We start from the raw sequence: 21,776 nt of genomic DNA on the forward strand, positions 1-21,776 counted from the left end.
AACACAGAGGTTGGCTCAAGGCAAATATATATTGCTTCTGATTTTACAGTACTGTCACATCAGCACCTGAATCAGTTTTTAAATCTATGGACTTGTCGCCAATGTTTAATTCCAATCTCCATATTGGCTCAGTATCATCACAAACAACAAATCCCAGAAAAGGTGGATTAGAACTCATTTGTCACTTTTTTGTACTATCTTAGTGTTCAAGTTTTTTTTAAACTTGTGGCATTGGACTCTTCTGGTTGGGCATCTCTCCCCACCGCTGGGCTGTGTTTTTAGTGAACTGAGAAAGAGCTGAACTTGCTTAATCCAACCTGCTTTGGAAAGTTTATTATTAAGCGCTTTTTGTAGATGGGTATTTTTTCCTGCTAGGATTCTGTGTACTGGAGACCTCCAGGTTGCTTTCGGGCAATTTCTGCTTGCTGTTCTGAGGTTTAACAAGAGAGGAACCATGGATCCCAGGACATTCCCGGATCAGAAGCTGGTGTGGCTTCTTCAAATTTGTGGTGTCCCAATAAAAGTGGGACAGTTAAGCAGTTATGATCTTGGACTCCCTTCTCTTTGAGTACTTCTGACCTTGGGGGTCTCACCCAGCAGCTCCTTAAGTTTTGAATTCAGTCTTAAGGTCCAGAGTGTGTGTCCAACTGCACTCAGCTTTTCTTTGCCTCTGTATCATGAAACCCAGGAGGATGTGATCACTTCCTCCTAAGTTTCCCAGAACTTCTACTTCATTGAATCAATAGGTAAGCAACTTTTCTTTGGTACCTGTTCTTTCCTATACCTAAAATATCTGAAATAAAAAAGACCTGAGTTTGTATGTATTAAAACCAAGAGACCATTGTTTTTTTTAAAACAAATAGCTTTATTACAAATTATATTTTTTATGAAGTACACAGTCAAGTAAGTTTCCTATAAGGCCTTTAAAAATTATGTTGGCTTGATTATAATGATGCAATCTATTTTAGACATAAATGTCTAAAATATCAGCATATTTTATAGAAACCCAATAAATAAATACATCGGACCATTTTGCATTCCACAGGAAAACAACAAAAATGCAGTACAGAACATGAGGGCATGTTCATTTCATTCATCAGCAAGAATTATGTTTCTTCTTGCATGCAGGCTCCTTAATGCCATACACAATTCAGCCAAGAAAAAATGTTTGTATGTCAGTACCCTCTGTTATGTCAATAAGGAATATTGGTGTTCTCTTTCCCCAGAACTCTTCTTTACATTAGTATTAATTTGTACAACAACCTTAAGTATATAATAAAGAGCCTGAGAATTCAAGATAGAATGAAGTAATCCTATATATCTAATGCACAGAAATTGAAAAGGGGCATTTACACACCTGAGGCAGAGCTGTACTCCTCTTAGCACCTTTGGTTTTTTGGGGTGGGGGAAGATTTAGAGTATCAGTGCATCACATTCATTTATAAGATAATGTTTATTCAAAAGTGACATTTGAAGTGTATCATCTTCATCTTCAGCAAGTAAAGAGCCAAGAAGTAGAGTTTAGTTAGGCAGGTTCCTGTAAGGCACTTGACAGTTTTCATGCTGGGTGACAATGAGGTACATAGGATATATGCCTAAGCTTTACGCTGTTAACACAATAGCACCATATTGTGATATTAGGTACAACTGGAATCTCATGTTCTTCTCATACATACTTGGCAACGGCTAACATTTGAGTGTAGATCTCCTGCTTTTAGTGTGGAAGGAGTAGGTTTCCTGAAAATTAAAAAAAAAAAAGCTAAATGTGACCAGTGAAGAAAATTGTCTTGAAGGAATAGTGTGTCCAACTCAGCTCACATACTGAAACTATCAGATCATAACTTTCTACAATGAACAGAAATTAATGAGCTTAACCTCTGCCTCCTTCTTAAAGCCAGTTCTTAAATTGTAGGAATTCCTACTCCTATAGGATTGATTCCCACACTATTCCTTGATACTGTCCTTGAAAGTAAATCACAATGTTGATCCCTCTGACATAGCTTCCTGTGTTCAAAGTACAATACAGTGGTACCTCGGGTTAAGTACTTAATTCATTCTGGAGGTCCGTACTTAACCTGAAACTGTTTTTAACCTGAAGCACCACTTTAGCTGCTGTGCCGCCGCTGCACAATTTCTGTTCTCATCCTGAAGCAAAGTTCTTAACCCGAGGTAACATTTCTGGGTCTGTAACCTGAAGTGTATGTAACCTGAAGCGTATGTAACCCGAGGTACCACTGTATTTAAGTTACCACATGGAAGCAGAACATGAAAGAACTACAGTGGTACCTCAGGTTACAGGTGCTTCAGGTTACAGACACTTCAGATTATAGACTCTGCTAAGCCAGAAATAGTACCTCGGGTTAAGAACTTTGCTTCAGGATGAGAACAGAAATTGCGCGGCAGCAGCGGGAGGCCCCCATGGGCCCCCACAATAGGCTCCCTCATTAGGCATGTGAGGGAGCTGCAGAGACAGCTTCCCTGCATGACAGCTCAATGCTGCTAGCTTCTCAACTGGGCTGCGGTGTGCAAGTGAACTCCACATGCTGCTTTGTGAGGCGAGCCACAGCGGGCTCCCTCGGCTTCCATCCTCTTTGGGGGTGTGCCCCAGGCACCTGCCCGGGCAGTGGAGCATATACTCCTCTGCTGCTATCTGAGCACACTTCTGTTCCTGACCCATAACTGGCTGTAATGCACTTCTTCTCTAGGCTGAATCTGTATCAGGTCCAAAGTAATAGTTTGACCAAAATATGCATTAAAGCATGCAGACAACTTGTATCTGAACTGTGAATTGGGATCTCAATTGCAGTGGGAATCTGATTGATAGAATCTGGTCAGGTAGAAGCACAACAGAAACAAACCAAAAAAAGGGACCAAAAAGGCAAAGTAAGTTCACTCTGTCACATCTAGTCACATTAATTTTAAAAGCTGCTTTCAAAATGCATTTTTTATATCCTTGGGCAGGTATTGTCAATGCAGAAGATGTTCCCAACTTACTTGAACATTTCATTTCTCTCAATAGTGGCAAGCCAGAAGCTGTAAGCATTTGCATAATAATTGCAGGTGCCCTTGCCGTGGCATTCTATGAAGGGAGCACTGCGGAACTCTTCCAGACAGGAACCCGGAGATGCCAGCGCTTGCCCTGAGCCTTCTGCACCAGCACTGGTGTGCTGCCAAAAAGACAGGTCATGCATCAGTTGATAAGAATAGATTATTGCTTTTACTTACATATAATTCAACAGTACATTTAGTATTTAATAACAATTCAGTGGGGTAAATAACTGTTATTTGTATTCTACAGATGGGACTAGAAGTTGAAAAATAGTTAGTAAAGGTAAAGGGACCCCTGACCATTAGGTCCAGTCGCAGACAACTCTGGGGTTGCAGCGCTCATCTTGCTATATTGGCCGAGGGAGCCGGCGTACAGCTTCCAGGTCATGTGGCCAGCAGGACTAAACCACTTCTGGCGAACCAGAGCAACCACAGAAACGCAGTTTACCTTCCCGCAGGAGCAGTACCTACTTGCACTTTGACATGCTTTTGAACTGCTAGGTTGGCAGCAGCAGGGACTGAGCAACTGGAGCTTACCCCGTCACAGGGATTCGAACCGCTGACCTTCTGATCAGCAAGCCCTAGGCTCAGTGGTTTAAAATGGTTTACCAATTTAGATGTTACATTTAAATTATGGACACAAGAAATGCAAAAATAGTTTGTGTATCTGATGCATCAGGTGAAGTGGACTCTAGTCTCTGAAAATTTATATTATAATAAAATTTGTTCATCTTTAAGATGCCACAAAGCTTATTGCTGACTCTGAACAATGACTTACAGTACATCCTATACCTGGGGGCCGGATGCAGCCTAATTGCCTTCTCAATCCGGCCTGTGGATGGTTAGGGAACCAGTATGTTTTTATATGAGTAGAATGTGTCCTTTTACTTAAAATGCATCTCTGGGTTATTTTGGGGGCATAGGAATTCATTCATTTATTTGTTTTTTCAAAATATAGTCTGGCCCACCACATGGTCTGAGGGACGGTGGATCGGCTCACAGCTGAAAAAGGTTGCTGACCCTTGTCCTATACAGATACTACAATGGTTGAAGTCAGAATCTTTCCTGATATGAACCTACTAGTTGAGCCCTCCATGTGCCACCTCTGAGGGACATTTTGAAAAAGCTGACAAGGGATTTATGAAACCCTTCCCCAGTGAGGCCTGCTAATGTCACCAGGTGAAAATCTCCCTCTGTTCCAAAGCATGCAATGGCATGTGATGGTGCTTTGATTTGTTTTTTAGTTGTTCATGCTGCCAGTTTTTATTTTGCTTATAGGGTGTGTACTTTTAGTATTCTATGGATTCATGCTGATTTCTCCTTAGTTTTATATCTTGATAAGTTGGGCCATTTTTGAGAAGAAGACTCCAAAATTTAATAAAAAACAATAAAAAACAATAAATTTTACCTAGAAAAAAGTACCACTATGTTCAAATTAGGCTTACCCTGTATTAAATGTGCAACCACAAAAGCACATGGTCTCATAGCCCAGGTTTTACCATCCACCCCACTGGCTATCAAATAGTCCTTCATTAAAGGTACATTTTAAGATAATTCTGTGGCTGCTTTAAGTGTCTACACAAACCCATCCAGCACAAGCTACTCTCCCGGAGACTGGAACCACCCACCATGGAAACCAGGATCAGGATACCAATGACACTTTGACTCAAAATGTCTAATGACTCCTCCCAGTGGTGGACAGCACTGAGGACAAGACTGTGCTCTATGACATCATAAGACTGAAGCAATCTCCCAATACTGTTCTCTGGACACAGCTGTGCAAGCAGGAGTGGAAAAACTGTGAAAGAGTGCTCTTAATAACCCACAAAGCCAGTCCAGGAGTCATGACCAGGATATCGGGGTCAATGCTATCAAAAGTTGCTGAGAGATCCAGAACCAGAGTCCCACTCTTCCCATTCCAGTCTCAGTACAAGGGTGACCAAGGCTTACCAAGGTATAGTCCTCAAATTGTGCATGCACCCAGACTGGAATTGATCCATATCCACTTAGTTATTTGTTCTGTCCTACATTTCATGCATTTCAAGGGCTTTATATATTTGCATTTTTAAAATATTGTCATAAAGTTAGTGTGTGTGTGTGGGAGGGTGTTGTTGGATCAACTCTATTGATTTGTCTGCTGTTTGCGGGGGTGGGGGTGGTTAGGACATTGTCTTGTTGTGGCACATGTGTGATAAAGGCTACACCAGGGTGAAGGCGTCCTCCTTTGCTTGTCCCTGTGCAAGTTTGAGTTAGCTGCTTTACTCTTTGTGTTGTCACAATCAATGCAGTGGCATCTACAACAATACAGCACTTAATGGGGATAGGCACAATTGTTGTTGCCCTCTAAGGTAAATTCTGAAACCCAGTTTAGTTTCACTACACATCTTGCCCCAGATCTTAAATTCCAAGCATTGTTGTGGCAGGGTAACCAGGCAGAAGTGTGGATAAACTCATAAAATCAGAGTCCATTCAATTTATTCCCTAAGAAATGGCAGCTAGCATGGTCACCAGGGTCACCCTGAAGAAATCTGGACAGCTAGACAAGCAAAAATAGAACTTTAAAAGGTAACTTGCTCATATGTCTTAAAAAGAATGGGTTATTTTTAGATTGTGTGAAAATGAATGGAACATGGACTAATAGAAATAGAATTAAATGCATTCAGGTATAACTTGGAGCACTTACCATCACAAAGGAGTAGCCTATCCACAGTGATCTCCATCCTTCTGGACATGGTGGAATTTGAATTGTTTGACTGTGAACTGCCATCACCATTGCAGAAGCTTCACATACAGCACACCTGAGAAACGTATAATGCAAAGTTGAAAAAATACATATAGATTGAATACTCTCCAGTCCTCCCTTTTACTGCATTATTCATCACAACAGCTCCCTGCCTTGGAGGCATTGCCCACCTGGCCTGGGAGTACAGGGCTTTAGCTGACTCCAGCTACAAAGGCTGAGGCAGCAGAACAAACTATTGAGTTGGTGTATTGTTTAGGGCAGGGTGGTCCAGCATGTGGCCCATGGGTGATGACCCTCCCTCCTGCTAATTCCCCAAAGATGGTGAAACTTCTGCTCACCAATGACTCTAGCATAGGCAAGACCTGCTTGCACTTCCGCTTCAGTGAGGATGTCTTCAACACCACCTTCATCTCCACCACTGGTGAGGCGAGGCTCAGGGTGGTGGCCTTGACCTCCTCCTGAGGGATGCTTCTTCAGGCAGATGCCTCTGATGGAGAGGCAGAGGGTGGCATTCCTCACCCCCCCCCCCTTGAGCACATCCAGCTGGGATGAGGGGGCCATGAGGGGGCAAGTCGAGTTTCAATTTCCCTATTTCTTGCCCCTCGGACCGATTTTTGGTTTTGGATTTTAAAGGGGGAGGGGTGTTGTTCATGTGACATTCTTTCTTTCCTCTGACTTCACCTCTTTCCTCTGACTTCACCTCCACCCCCCCCCCCATCATGTTGTGTTTGGGGAGAAATGGGCAGGGTGGAGTTACATTTGGGAGGGGCCACCAAGGCATTTACCCAGAGCAGGGGGCATGAGAGGGGGCACAAGTCTTTAGCCCATGATGTGGGTCTCTTCTCTTCCCCTCCTCTCCTGCTTTCCTTCAGGGCTTTGGTGCGCTCACACATCTACCCCCCCCCCCCGCCCAATTCGTTCATTAGGCACATATGTTGCCTCCCTCAAATGTCATCTTGGCCCCTAATTGGGGTGAGGGAGGGTGGAATTTGCCTTTTTTATAAACCCAAAATTTTCATATGTTGCAACCTTTCCGTTTTCTTTCATATTTTCCAGCTCCATTGGTGGTGGTGTATGCATTGGTGTGCATACATCTGTTTGTGTACTGAATTTGTTTAATAAATAAATATATTAAATCTATGAACAGTGCATTTAATTATATATATTATTGTGTATATTAAATAATATTAGCTATATTGCCAACACTTTATGATATGGACTCCCTGGTCCTGAATGGGGTAACTGTGCCCCTGAAGGACCAGGTGCGCAGTCTGGGAGTCATTTTGGACTCACAGCTGTCCATGCAGGTGCAGGTCAATTCTGTATCCAGGGCAGCTGTCTACCAGCTCCATCTGGTACGCAGGCCCTGCCTGCCTGCGAACTGTCTCGCTAGAGTGGTGCATGCTCTGCGTGGGGCTCTACGTGGGGCTACCTTTGAAGGTGACCCAGAAACTACAACTAATTCAGAATGCGGCAGCTAGACTGGTGACTGGGGGTGGCCACCGAGACTACCGGTCCTGAAATACTTACATTGGCTCCCAGTACATTTCTGAGCACAATTCAAAGTGTTGAAAGTCCTTGAAAGCCCTAAACGGCCTCAGACCAGTAAACCTAAAGGAGTGTCTCCACCTCCATCATTCAGCCTGGACACTGAGGTCCAGCTCCCAGGGCCTTCTGGCAGCTCCCTCACTGTGAGAAGTTACAGGTAACCAGGCAGAGGGCCTTCTCAATAATGGCACCCACCCTGTGGAACTCCCTCCCATCAGATGTCAAGGAAATAAACAACTATCTGACTTTTAGAAGACACCTGAAGGCATCCCTGTTTAGGGTAGTTTTTAATGTTTGATGTTTTATTGTATTTTTAATATTTTGTTGAAAGCCGCTGAGAGTGGTTGGGGAAACCCAGCCAGATGGGTGGATTATAAATAAGAATAAGAATAAGGATAACAACAACAACAAGTCCAGACTCAGAGGCAGAGGCAGAAGCAGAGGCTGGAGAGGAAGGGGGGCAAGAAACAGGGATGGCAGGCAGGCTGCAAGGGCGTCTCCCCCTCCTGCTGTGACCAGCTCCTCTCCCAGGACTAGAAGAGGTATGAGAGGGCAGAGCAGAAACAGCAGTGTCAACGAAGTCTCAGATTGCTTGGGAAGGACCCAGGGGAAGAGGAGACTTAGGCAACTGTGGGAAGATGGGGACCTTCAGTCCTCACAACTGCCTCATGGAGGTGTTTCTTTGAATAAAGAGTTAACTTCACTGACACCATGTGAGTTAATACTGACCTGCTTTTGGCCCCTGCCTCTGATACCCGAGTTAGCCAGAAGCTCACATAGGATGGGGGGGGGGGTTTGCGGAGAGAAGCTGCCCGTGTCCTTTCATCCTACTGCGCTGAGCATACTGGGGGAAATATAGTGTGCTCCACCAGTGGACTGGAGGAAGAAAGTTCCCCCTCAGGGTTGCAAGGCTATGATAGGATTCCTGGCTGACAACTCTACTCTGCTCCACCTGTCTTGTCCTTATTTTTCTATCCCTCTCTGAGCAACAATCCACCTGCCATCCACATATCCTCAGCCTGAACATCTGGATAGCGAGGGAGCTCCTTTCAACTGCTCTAGAATACATTTCTCAAATTGTGTTGCAATGTCTGGAGAAATGCAAAATCTTCATACAGGAATTTGTAAATATAAAATTTCTCAATGCTTACCGACTGATGAAAGGCCTGATATTGTCTCCTGTAATAGGAGCCATACTCATTGGCATTGGCTCAGGGGTAGATAACCAGTAAGAATAATCATTTCTTGAGGCAAAATTGCATACACTGTTAATGTTGCAGAACAGGAAAGGCATTGTGCTGAATTTACGTAGACAGCTCCCAGCTGTGCCTAAAATAGCAAAAATAAAGGACTGATTTTTCTACAAAAAAATGGTTTTCTACAAAACCAAAGCAATTTATACAAGGCTAGAGAACTATGGTCAGGATTCAGCTAATGAGCCCTATAAGGACTGCGCAAGGATTTCTGCATAGACATGGATCTTTCCTCTCCATGTCACTCTGAAATTGCAGGGAGAACCCGCAGAACAGCACACAGGCGGAGAAGAGGGAAGGTTGGGGATTGTGGGCTAAAATGCCATTCCTAAAAACTGATGAAAAAATGCTTGGGCTTTTGAAGCATCAAACAGCTGGGCACAGCTGCTCTGCTTGTGAGGTCTGGGCTTAAGGTGGCTGTTCACAGGTGGACCCTGCCTGTTCACTCCAGCAAGTGGCAAAATGCCCTTCAGAGCCACATGAAAATGTCTTCAGCTGTGCAATAGATTTACAATTATTATGAAGTTTTAATTTTGGTTAAAGAAAAGAAAATAATTTTAGGTTTTCACATTTTCCAAGTTATTCTTTAAAATAATGAACTAAAATGTTACAATCTGTGAATCTATGCAGTGCAGTGGGGGATGAACAAGTACAGGAAGAATGCAGGTTCAAGTGACAGGTTAAGACTTCCCAAAACAGCCCAGGATCCCATTTATCAAGACTGGCTTTTTGAGGCAGAAAGGAGCTTAATGGCACCTTTTAGATGCTGCAGCAGTTGACAAAACTAAATTGTCCACTACAGTTTTACTTGATTTAGGGAAGGCAATTGCGACAAAGGTGTCTTTCTCTAATGTAATATGCTCATTTGACTCAATTTGTTTTGTGCTCTCTTACCCAAGTCCTGACCATGGGCCCGTTCGTTTCCTTGTACATAAAGCAAAGAATATCCGTGGAACATCAGTCTTGTTCCAGATGGGCATGTTGGCTCCTCTGTGCTTTGGCTGTGCCTGGTCACAAGGAAACCGTGAGCTACAGAGGGACTCCCTGGTGGACCCATTGGCCCTGGCATGCCTTCAGGACCAGGTGGGCCAGGAAAGCCTCTAGGACCTGCAAGATAAAAATTGTATGTCTAAGATAGTCCACTGACAGTGAAATCGTTTGCACCTCACACAGAGACAAGCCATGGCTGAGCATGGAAACAATGGGACAAATTTAAAAGTAAACATACATGGATTGGCATTGTTTGTGTTACACAGAGGTAATCTAAACACACTTACCTGGGAATAAGTACCACTGGGACTCACTTCTGAATAATGTGCCTTTAAATAATAAATCAAGAATTGCTCTTGACTTACTGAAGCCTCTATTAAACTCCTTAGGACTTGGCACTGGACTACATACAGAACATAGCAACCCAGAAAGATGGGTGGGGTATAAATAATAAAATTATTATTAATTATTATTATTATTATTATTATTATTATTATTATTATTAGCAATGGAAAAAGATTGGACTTGCCTGGAGGACCAGCAGGACCAGTTTCTCCTTTCTGACCTGGCATTCCATCAAATCCCGGAGTGCCTGGGAGACCAGTCACACCCACAGGTCCCGTTACACCTGTTGAAATAAGGATGTGTCATTACAGTGGATTTATGGAGTCACTATCATTTGAAATTCCCAGTAGTGATGTATGGAAGTGAGAGCTGGACCATAAAGAAGGCTGATGGCCGAAGAATGGATGCTTTTGAATTATGGTGCTGGAGGAGACTCTTGAGAGTCCCATGGACTGCAAAAAGATCAAACATATCCATTCTTAAGGAAATCAGCCCTGAGTGCTCACTGGAAGGACAGGTCCTGAAGCTGAGGCTCCAGTACTTTGGCCACCTCATGAGAAGAGAAGACTCCCTGGAAAAGACCCTGATGTTGGGAAAGATGGAGGGCACAAGGAGAAGGGGACGACAGAGGTCGAGATGGTTGGACAGTGTTCTTGAAGCTACCAGCATGAGTCTGACCAAACTGCGGGAGGCAGTGGAAGACAGGAATGCCTGGCGTGCTCTGGTCCATGGGGTCACGAAGAGTCAGACACGACTAAACAACAACAAATCATTTGAAATAAGATGTACAATGGGCAAATCAGTATTCTAAACACCTGGGGAGCAGCTTCCAAGGGTGTGCAGGGAATCACTACATCAGTAGTGGGATCTGGATCGAGCCAGTGGAGTGGATACTTATCTCCTCTACCCACCATGGGCCTGTTTTCACCCACATCCTATTTTCACTTCTTTATATACTTTGTGGTACTAAAAAGGTAAAGGACCCCTGGATGGTCAAAGGTGTGGGGTGTAGCACTCATCTTGCTTCAGGCCGAGGGAGCCAGCGTTTGTCCACAGACAGCTTTCTGGGTTATGTGGCCAGAAGGACTAAACCGCTTCAAGTGCTGTTTACCTGCCCCAATGCAGCGGTACCTATTTATCTACTTGCACTGGTGTGCTTTCGAACTGCTAGGTCCCCGTTGTGTGGATTTGAACTGCTGACATACCGATCAGCAGGTACAAGAGGCTCAGTGGTTTAGACCACAGTGCCATTCACCATTGTGGGGCTGGCTAGAGTGGGCATGTGGTGTGAGATGGAAGGAGGCAACACTGAGCTGGGATGTGGGAAAAGGGAAATGGAAGCAGAGACATGGCAACTGTACAAAGACCCCTAAATGGAACCCCTTCTCCGCCCAGTAAATGCCTATTTTTCCCTGGCCCAGCCCTATTTCAGGTTGTAGAGTGTGGGATAAGAAAACTGTAGAATACCCACTCCCTCCAACTCTCATCTGCTGCAGCTACCAAACTTCCACCATCACTTCCTGGGGCCCCACCACTGGCAACCACTGAGCAAGTGAGCTTCTCTCTCTTTCTGCAATCATCTTTACTGATTTCTTTAAAAAACAAACATTCATGAAATCACTTTGTAACTTCTTTGTAAATTTTCCTGTAACTAAACATGTGATTCTAAAATGTAAGAAAATAAAATGTGTACTTCATCTGATTCATTTGTACTCCATTTACACCCTTCTTACTTGAGTCCTTTATTTTACTTACCGTATTTTGCGCCCTATAGGACGCTCCGGCCCATAGGACACACCTAGTTTTTTGGGGGGGGAAATAAAGAAAAAAAAAATTATTCCCCCCCCAAGTGCGGGGCTGGAAGAACCAGGTCGGGGAACAGTGGGAAGGCACGCTCTGCCTCCCCGCTGTCCCCCGAGCTTGTGGGGCTGGCGATGGGGAGAAGTGCGCTGATCCCGGGACTGCAGGCAGCTCTGCGCCGCCATCCGGAGCGGGGCGGGACTTCGCGCCCGGCTCCCGGTGGCCACGCAGAGCTGCGCTGAGCCGGGGACTGCAGGCAGCTCTGCGCAACCCTCGGAGCCGGTCTCCCGAGGGTTGCGCAGAGGTTCCTGAAGCCTGGAGAGCGAGAGGGGTCGGTGCGCACCGACCCCTCTCGCTCTCCAGGCTTCAGCGAAAGCCTGTATTCGCCCCATAGGACGCACACACATTTCCCCTTCATTTTTGGAGGGGAAAAAGTGCGTCCTATAGGGTGAAAAATACGGTAGTTGAATGCCACTCATAACACATCTATATACTTGGTAATCTAATTTTTCCACTGTATTTTAGTATTTTTCCTTACAGGAGTTATTCTAAACCAGTCAAAAAAAAATCTCTCCATACTGTTTAAATATATTCCAATCATTTTTGAATTTTTGCTTCAGGTTAAGAACTTTTCTTCAGGATAAGAACAGAAATCAGGTTCCAGTGGCACGGCAGCAGCAGGAGGCCCCATTAGCTAAAGTTCAGGTTAAGAACAGTTTCAGGTTAAGAATGGACCTCCGGAATGAATTAAGTACTTAACCGGAGGTACCACTATATTTCCAAATTTCTTTTTACAGTGGTGCCTCGCAAGACGAAATTAATTCGTTCCGCAAGTTCTTTCTTCTTGCGAGTTTTTCGTCTTGCGAAGCACGGTTTCCCATAGGAATGCATTGAAAATCAATTAATGCGTTCCTAGGGAAACCGCCTTCAGACCAGGTCCGGGGACAGTCTGTCCCCCGACCTCTTCTGAAGGCTGGGGGGGGGGGGGGAAACAAGGGCTTTTCTTCCCACCCCCAGCCTTCAGAAGGCTGTTCTGAAGGCTGGTGGTGGGAAGAAAAGCCCTTTTTCCCACCTCCCGCCCCGCAAGCTCCGGGGACAGGAGAGCTTTGCTGCCGACCGCCAGCATTTTAAAAGCCCCTGCTGTCCCGGGGCGATTTTAAAATGCTGGCGGGCGGGAGCGAAGTCTCTGCTGTCCCGGGGAGATTTTAAAATGCTGGCGGGCTCCTGCCATAGGCGCGCGTCACCTCTCCAGCCAGGAGAGGGTCGCAGGGGGCTGCTTTAGCCCCACGCACGCTCCCCCAGCTGGAGAGGTGACGCACGCCTATGGAGGCTCCTGCCATAGGCGCGCGTCACCTCTCCAGCTGGGGGAGGGTCGCAGGGGGCTGCTTTAGCCCCGCGCGCCCTCTCCCAGCTGGAGAGGTGACCCGCGCCTATGGAGGCTCCTGCCATAGGCGCGCGTCACCTCTCCAGCCGGGAGAGGGTCGCAGGGGGCTGCTTTAGCCCCGCGCGCGCTCTCCCAGCTGGAGAGGTGACGCGCGCCTATGGAGGCTCCTAAAGCAGCCCCCTGCGACCCTCTCCCGGCTGGAGAGGTGACGGGCGCCTATGGCAGGAGCCTGCCAGCATTTTAAAATCTCCCCGGGACAGCAGAGACTTCTCTGCTGTCCCGGGGAGATTTTAAAATGCTGGCGGGCGGGAGCGAACGCTTCGCTCCCGCCCGCCCGCATTTTAAGATCGCCCGGGGCAGCGGAGAAGTCTCCGCTGTCCCGGGAAGGCAGGCGGGGGGGAGCAAAGACTTTTGCCCCCCGCCGGCCTTCAGAAGAGGTCCAGGACCTCTTCTGAAGGCCGGCTGTGGGCGAAAGTCTTTGCTCCCGACCGCCAGCAATTTAAAACAGGTCCCCGGAGATTTCCCTATGGGCTTTCGTCTTGCAAGCAAGCCCATAGGGAAATTCGTCTTGCGAAGCGCCTCCGAAACAGAAAACCCTTTCGTCTTGCGGGTTTTCCATCTTGCGAGGCATTCGTCTTGCGGGGTACCACTGTATCTCTTTCCAGATTGGTATGTAATTATCTTTGTACAAATTTATATTTTAACTGTTATCCATATGCCTAAATGCGTGATTTTCTTGGTGATCATAAGGCCTATAAACTGTTGTAATTCTCTTTTAGTTAAAAATGTTTTTAACTAACATTTTGGTTTTATCTTTATTTAATTTTAAGCCTGTGACTGACCCAAATTTGTTTATCTTCTCTAAACTGTTGGCATACTTTCTCTTGGGTTTTCTGTTGTTATCAACATCATCATCATCATAGACTTTTATTGTGCTAGCCATAGGCCATGGCATCATTCAGAAAAATAACAACAAAAGCAAAAACAGCAATAACCATAAAAATAATCAGGTACCACACATACGATATAAACCATGGTCACAACTACTAAGATTATTTGTTGCATAAAATAGGATAGTTGAATTCTCTAGTAAAATATGCCAAATTAAATATCTGAATCCCCTTTGCAGATGACCGTTATTTTATCTAGTTCTTTCCTCCTGATCTTCTTAGCTGCCAACGCATAGAGTGCTACTTTATAAGTTACAAAGTCATCAGCATCGCTCAGCAGCCATTTCACCCTTTCCCCGCTATTCAAATGAGTTCCATTCGGAAACAAGGGTTTTATGAATCGGTCTCTTGGGTATATATATAACGGGCACTGCAATAAATAGTGGCACAGGTCCTCCACACAGGGTTGCCCACAGAGACAAAGTCTCTCTTCATAATGTACTTTGCCGTAGCGTCCATCCAACACCGCCGAGGGCATCAATTGGAATCGTAATTCTGTGAAAGCGATTCTAAGCACGGCAAGTGGGAGCTTTGACAGGTAAGAGGCCTGGGTATGCTCCGTTTTAATAAGTGGGAACCATGGTGAGCTCTTGGTAGAAGCCATCATGGTTAGATCCATTTCTGCAGAGGACCTAAAGAGACAATCTCTTATGTGCCTCTTAAGACACCTGAAAATCTTGTAATTGATTGGGACAAGAGGCGTTGGATACCATCCTTCCAACATTGGTTCTGTTTCTGTTCTGTGTGTGACATAGCGGGGAATCTCTCCTCCAAAAGAAATTGAAGTCTTTTCACATAATTTAAGCACAGGTAATCAATTCTAGCCTGTATTGTTGTCACGTCAGTTTCAATGCTGACGTGAAGAAGAGCAGTTGGAGTCCCGTTGGGGAGCGAGAGCACTTTCCTGAGGAATTTGTTCTGCCATACAATAGAATTTCATTAATGCCCCACAAGCTTTCTGCACTTTGAGTTTCATAGCCTCGATGTGCCCCTTTCCATGATAGTGTCTCAGTGAAAAGAATTCCCAGATATCTGATATAATTCTTCTGTGTCCATTTCAGTCTACTCACTAAAATGTCTGCAAAGATTTTATAATCATTGTTAAGTAATGAGATGTGTCCGTAATTTTTAACAGCTGATGGCCCTGTTCCCTTTGGAATCAGGGTAGGCTTCCTCCCATGATTCTGGCAGCTTTCCTGTATTTAAGATGTTATTTACATCTTAAAGATGTTATCTTTAAATGGTAATGACAATAATTCTTCTACTTTTTTATAATATTTGGCTGGCAATCTTTCTGGACCTGGACCTACTTTCATCTTTTCATTGCCTGCTGGATTTCTATCATGCTGATTGGAGCCGCTTCCGCTTTTGAAATCTTCCAGAGTTTATTTTGGTTTAAGAACTTGTCCATTTTTTCTTGATTTTCTTTGTAGAGTTCCCTGAAATATGCCAGGAAGCTGTTACTTATCTTTTTTGGTTCCTCAATTATTTCTCCATTCACAATCAATTTATTAATAATTTTTTCACATTGTTTCTTCTTTAATTGCCATGCCAGCAGCCTACCAGGGAGCAACTGAGCTTCTCTGCTGCAAATGAAATCTCAGCATCTGTCCCTAGAATAGTTCCATTCTGGTACAAGTGCAGAAAGCCATAGAAATACCCTAGAAAGTGATAAAGACTGTCCTTCCTCTGTAGAAAGTGGGGCAATAGGTTAACCAGAAATATGTATCTTATTGAAAAAGGCTTGTGCCTTTCTCCAGACACATTGCAGCCCTCATGGAAATGGACAAAATGCATGTCTCATTGGAAGGATGCATCTGAGCCCAGGCACCTGTGTCTCACTGTTCTGGACAGCCTAAACTGATTTCCAACATCAGCTTTGCTGTGACTCACCTGATTTGGCCTCACAAACCTATGAATTCTAGAAGAACTAAAAAGCCTCTCACCTTGTTGGCCTTTTGGGCCTGGAGGACCAGGAAATCCCTTGGGGCCTACTGGGCCTACAGGGCCAGGTTCACCTGGTTCACCTTTCAAGAGCTGGAAGGGGCCTGGAGGACCTGGTGGGCCTGGAAAACCTGTCAAAAATAATTACATTGTGTCAATATTATATGTTGAGGGGATTACAAACAAAGGTGCTAATTGGAGAGGCCCCTTAGGATCATGTTATATATTTGAAATTCTGCTGATTTCATTAAAAAAAATATATTTCTGCTCCTTATTATCAAAATAATCAAATGTGCTGAGCATACCCAGTCCCAATGAAGACACACGTTTGAAAGTTTAGCTCTATGTTGACAAAGCACTCCATTATGTCAGCTCCCAAAGTACAAGGGATATAAGCACCACTCCTGCTAATTAGCTAGCTAGGCTGCAACATGGACAGTTGGAGCAACAGCGCAACCACACCCCTTCCAGTTTACTTAAACACTCTCATCTGACACAGGTTATGCAAGCAACTATCAATTTATCCTGTGCAGTAGCTCCAGATGCTCATGTCGTTCTTGGACATAGTGGAGGAAGGTACGGGGAAAACTCTAATGGCCAATTCTCTGGGACTGTGCCTCCCTGCAACTCTTCCCTCACCCCCTCCTCCTCCATCTCTGAGTGCCTAGACACTCCCCCTGCTTCATGGGTGGCACACAACCCCACAAATCACTGGCCTGGATCATTCTCCTGCCCCCACCTCTTCTGCCCACCCCTCAGACACCAGCCTGTCCTTGACATCAAACCTGAAGATAAAATGGACAAAGCTATGACATACCTTTAGCTCCGGGAAACCCTTGGTCACCTTGTTCTCCTTTGAGTCCAGGAACGCCTGAAGAACCTTTTGGACCTGGATAGAAATTAAACTTCAGTATAGGCAACTCTTTTGTTTATTTATCTACTAATTCTAAACCACACTTCCTACATACCAAATACTTGAACTATTTTATACTTTCTACTTGAGTACAATCATGGAATCATAGAACTGTAGAGTTGGAAGGGACCTCAAGGTTCATCTAGTCCAACTGCCTGCAATGCAGGAATCTCAGCTACATTGCATCCATGACAGATGGCCATCCAACCTCTTCTTAGAAACTGTCAGTGAAGGAGAGTCCACCACCTTCCAAGGGAGTTAGAATGAAAATCTATTTCCTTTTTATTGTCACTCTAAATCAGAAGACCATGTAGTTACTGATGGCCATTATATCGTCCTTCATACCTTGAGGGCCTGGAATTCCAGAAGGCCCCATGTCACCTTTTGGGCCAGCAGCTCCTGGAAAGCCAGCATTGCCCTGCAGAAGAGAAAACAGCCCTCAGATATGCCTTTCGAGACAAGTGACACACAGATGTGTGGACAATTTCTAAAACTGCAACAAGCCAAGCAGTCAACACGTATCTCCTGAAATTGAATAGACAAGTAAGTTATGCATAAAAAAGGATCTGCTACATGGCACAAGACTCCAAGTTCTGCATATGAAATAAGTGGGTAACACACGTTGTAGAACGAGGTGGGAATTGTGGGAAACAGCAGTCAAACATAACTACGTAAGCAGTTTGACATCGATGAGAGTGATGTGAAGCTCCTGTTCCTGTTCCTAACTCTATCCTTGTCCAGAGAGTACTCCCAAGCTATTCGTGGTTAAAAATATTTGTGAACAGGAGCAAAAAGCTCTACAGGAAAAGATGGATTGTGAAAAAAGCGAAGTATTTGGGAATTGAAATAACAACGAAAAATATTAACCTTTTTGACAACAAATGCAAAAAAACTGGAGAGAAATTAAAAAAGATTTTAAGATTTGGAATAGATTAAAATTGTCATTTTGAGAAAGAATTTCAATAATCAAAATGAACGTTCTCCCCAAAATGTTCTATCTCTTCAATATGATCCCGATTATGAGTAATATGTTTTGATGAATGGAGAAAAGATCAATACAAATTGTTAATGGATAAAAGAGAAAGATTTAAAATTATATTATGAGATTTAAAATTATATTATGTATTGTTAAAAATAAATAAATAAATTGCAATGTAAAATTTATGACTTATTACTAGAGTGGGACTTGAAAGATGAAGTAGTAAAGGAGGTAGTGGTCAAATGGGCACAGGACATCAGCCATACAATTTACCTAGAACAGTGGGAGAGGCTTTGGCAAGTGGATACCAGATTTACCGCCTGCTATAGCATTAAAGAGAACTTTATGAAAATGTTCTTTAGGTGGTATCTGACACCATCAAAACTTGCAAAGATTTATAAATTAAAGTCCAATCTGTATTGGAAATGTGATAAAGTCGAAGGGACAATGATTCATGTTCAGTGGAGATGTGAAAAGATTAAGAATTTTTGGGGTATTATACATGAAGAGTTGAAAAAGATGCTCCAAATCTCCATAGAAAACAAAGCAGAGGTGTATTTATTAGGTCTACTGTATTAGGGAAGGACATCCAACAGGAAATGAAAACAATTTTTCTATACGCTACGGCAGCCGCCAGAATAGTTCTTACTAGTAAATGGAAAGGTGAGACAATACCCACAAAAGAAGATTGGATATGTAAATTAAATGGATTTATAGAATTGGCAAAGCTAAAAGCAGTCATAAGGCTCTAGACAAATAAAAAATGGCAGAATGGCAATGTTTCGAGGAGTATATGGAAAAACACTGCTCTAAAAAGAATATATTGATTAAGTATAAGCGAGAATAAAAACTAGAAATGGTTATAAGATGTATTATCCAAAGAATGCAATAATATTCAAATTTGAACCAAAGGAAGTCAAGTCTTGGTGGAGGAAAGTGTGTGTGTGTGTGTAGGGTTTATGTTTGTAGTGTAGGGTGTATATGTATTTTCTTTTGGTCGATTTTGTATCAGTATTTGTTTATTTCATTTTCATTTTCTGTATCATTTATTAATAAATAAATAATAATAAAAAGAAGAGGTTTTTGTTGCTAGACTCTTCTCCATGAGAGAGGATGTGAAGCTGCTTCTCTTCCTGTTCCTAACTCTTTCCTTGTCCAGATAGGGGCACAGCTGGGCCATGAGCTGAAGCTGATGGCAGGCACTCGGCACCACTGTGGCCACCTGTGCCTCAAGTGACAGCAGAGGATCCAGGAATACTCCCAAGCGATGTACCTGCTCCTTCAGAAGGAGTGTAATCCCCTCAAGAGCAGGTCACCTCCCAGCCTTCTGGTCTGGGGGAACCACCCACCAACAGTGCCTCAGACTTATCTGGATGGAGTGAAGTTTGTTGGCTCTCATCCAGTCCATTACCGAGGTAAGATATCAGTCCAGCACTTCCACTGCTTCACCTGCAGTGGATTAACTTGGTATCAACTTTTAAATCGCCTGTGATGTCATATTACAAAAGTAAAATATTGTAGTAAGAAGTTTAACCATTCAGACAATATAGTTCTTATCTCTTTTTTACAGCAGAAGAATGCACAGAGCATTGTGCTTTCAGACAATGGAGTGCTGGCCTGGTTTTGAGTGATGGTGTTTTCTAGCTGAAGTGGGTGAAATTGTCTATATTTCCCATGTTACATTCATTTCTTTTAGGTCCTGTTTCCAATCCTCTTCCTTCCATGCAATGTTCAAATTAAGGAGAGTCAGGATGTTCACCCTGTCACTTTTAGATGTCGCCTTACGCTGTATTTTGTCCACCTCCACTATTAGAGTGAAGTATGTCTCATGTATCCTTAATACTAACATCACAAATGAGATCAGTAGCAGGCTTATAGGCCTTCTGGCATCTTAATGTTTCCATGCTTGAGGTCTTGCAGAAACAATTCATATTCTACCTGCCCTTTAGTGCACAATGTGAGATTCTCTTTAACAGCAAAGTTGTTGAAAACAATAATCATGTAAAAAAAGAAGCAGCAATATCATGTCATTGGGAGGAGGGTTCTTTTGGGCAGCAGCTTAGATTCCTGTTGGCCAAGCTTATTAATTTCCACCTCTGGTGTTAACTTAGCTCACCATTTTAGAAAAACATCAATTAGTCCTTTTTGCTCCCCGCTCTCGTTCAATTAGACTGTGACCCCCAAATATTATTTTGGTGTCCAGAGTTTTCCTGATACCCAAGTTTGCTAATAAAGCTCCTTGATGGTTAGTTAAATCCTTAATTCCATCTGGATTGTGAGATCAATTCGGCCCATGACTGCGAACCCCTGCTCCAAGTTTTCAATTTTTGTCTAATCTCTCGGATCATTGGACCAAAATTAAGCTTTTCCAAATTTTGAAGGTTCCTGGGGATAATAACTCCTAAACATTTAAAATATTTCTGACTAAGTTTTATTCCAGTGGAGTGCTGAAGTTGTAGTTGTACTTCAGGTGGCATATGAATGCATAGCAGGTCTGATTAGCTATAAAGGTAAAGGTACCCCTGCCCGTACAGGCCAGTCTTGACAGACTCTAGGGTTGTGCGCTCATCTCACTCTATAGGCCAGGAGCCAGCGCTGTCCGCAGACACTTCCGGGTCACGTGGCCAGCGTGACAAGCTGCATCTGGCGAGCCAGCGCAGCACACGGAACGCCGTTTACCTTCCTGCTGGTAAGCGGTCCCTATTTATCTACTTTCACCCGGGGGTGCTTTCGAACTGCTAGGTTGGCAGGCGCTGGGACCGAACGACGGGAGGGCACCCCGCCGCGGGGATTCGAACTGCCAACCATGCAATCGGCAAGTCCTAGGCGCTGAGGTTTTACCCACAGCGCCACCCGCATCCCCTTGATTAGCTATAGTTAACACAAAAACCAGAGACCTTTCTGTAAGCACCAAGAATTTTCATTACTGCAGGGAGATTTGTTCTAGGGTGAGACAGTATCAAGGCTACGTCATCTGTGAACATGTTCACCAGAGGACTCTGCCCATTAATTTGTATTCCAGACACCTCAGGGTCTCCCCTAAGTGCTAGAGCCAAGGGTTCCATGGCCAGGGAAAAAGCAGGGGCGACAATGGGCAGACCTGCTTTGCGCCCCGGCCCATCAATATAGGCTCAGAGTGTATACCATTTATCAAAATATTTGTGGTACAATCCTGATACAAGGTAGTCTGCAGTGCAGTGAATGAGGCTCCCATGCCAAAACCGCGCAAGGTTTCAAAAAGAAAATTCTGTTCAAGACGGTCAAATGCCTTCACTGCATCCAATGTAAGGATGGCTGTCGGTGCCAGTTGGTTTGATCCCCAGTATATTGCATTGAGGATCCTCCTAATTGGGGTAGTTATTGACCTTTCCTAATAAAATCTGTCTGATCCGAATGTACAGTGGTACCTCGGGATGCGAACGGGATCCGTTCCGGAGCTCTGTTCGCATCCTGAACAGAACATAAGACACAACTGCGCATCTGAACTGGTTGCGTTTTGCCGCTTCCACGCATGCGTGTGATGTTATTTTGACCGTCTGCACATGCACGAGCAGTGAAACCGGGAAGTAACGCGCTCCTTTACTTCCGGGTCGCCGCGGAGTGTAACCCGAAAATACTTATCCTGAAGCGTATTTATCCCGAGGTATGACTGTATATAATTCGGTACAATCATTGCTAACCTGTGTTTGTAAGTAATTTTAAATTAACATTTATTAATGAGATAGGATTCGACTGACTCCAAGTCTTTATTTGGTTTTGGTAGCACTACGATGTGTGTGTTTCTCCAAGTTCCAGGTATCAAGCCATGATCCTTTATATCTGTAAATAATTTCAGCAAGAATGGGGCCACAAGTTTAGAAAAGGTTTTATAAAAATAGC

At 44.1% G+C, this 21,776-nt stretch overlaps 1 protein-coding gene across 2 annotated transcripts in view; it reads right to left on the reverse strand.

Annotated features, from left to right (window-relative positions):
- Positions 1 to 844: 844 nt before the first annotated feature.
- The window catches only part of COL4A1 (collagen type IV alpha 1 chain), a 141,782-nt gene continuing 120,850 nt past the window's right edge, over positions 845 to 21,776 (reverse strand). For both annotated transcript variants that reach the window (XM_083495039.1, XM_083495040.1), the window contains exons 44-52: positions 17,264 to 17,336; positions 16,823 to 16,894; positions 16,008 to 16,136; positions 10,112 to 10,210; positions 9,487 to 9,699; positions 8,491 to 8,668; positions 5,732 to 5,846; positions 2,995 to 3,167; positions 845 to 1,737 (exon numbers count right to left, since the gene is read on the reverse strand). In XM_083495039.1, coding sequence (XP_083351165.1) covers positions 1,656 to 1,737; positions 2,995 to 3,167; positions 5,732 to 5,846; positions 8,491 to 8,668; positions 9,487 to 9,699; positions 10,112 to 10,210; positions 16,008 to 16,136; positions 16,823 to 16,894; positions 17,264 to 17,336 — 1,134 coding nt within the window. In that variant the 3' untranslated portion in view covers positions 845 to 1,655. The remainder of the gene's footprint in view (positions 1,738 to 2,994; positions 3,168 to 5,731; positions 5,847 to 8,490; positions 8,669 to 9,486; positions 9,700 to 10,111; positions 10,211 to 16,007; positions 16,137 to 16,822; positions 16,895 to 17,263; positions 17,337 to 21,776) is intronic.

The sequence above is a fragment of the Podarcis liolepis genome, assembly GCF_965112155.1.
Source record: "Podarcis liolepis genome assembly, chromosome: 3".
NCBI lineage: Eukaryota > Metazoa > Chordata > Lepidosauria > Squamata > Lacertidae > Podarcis > Podarcis liolepis.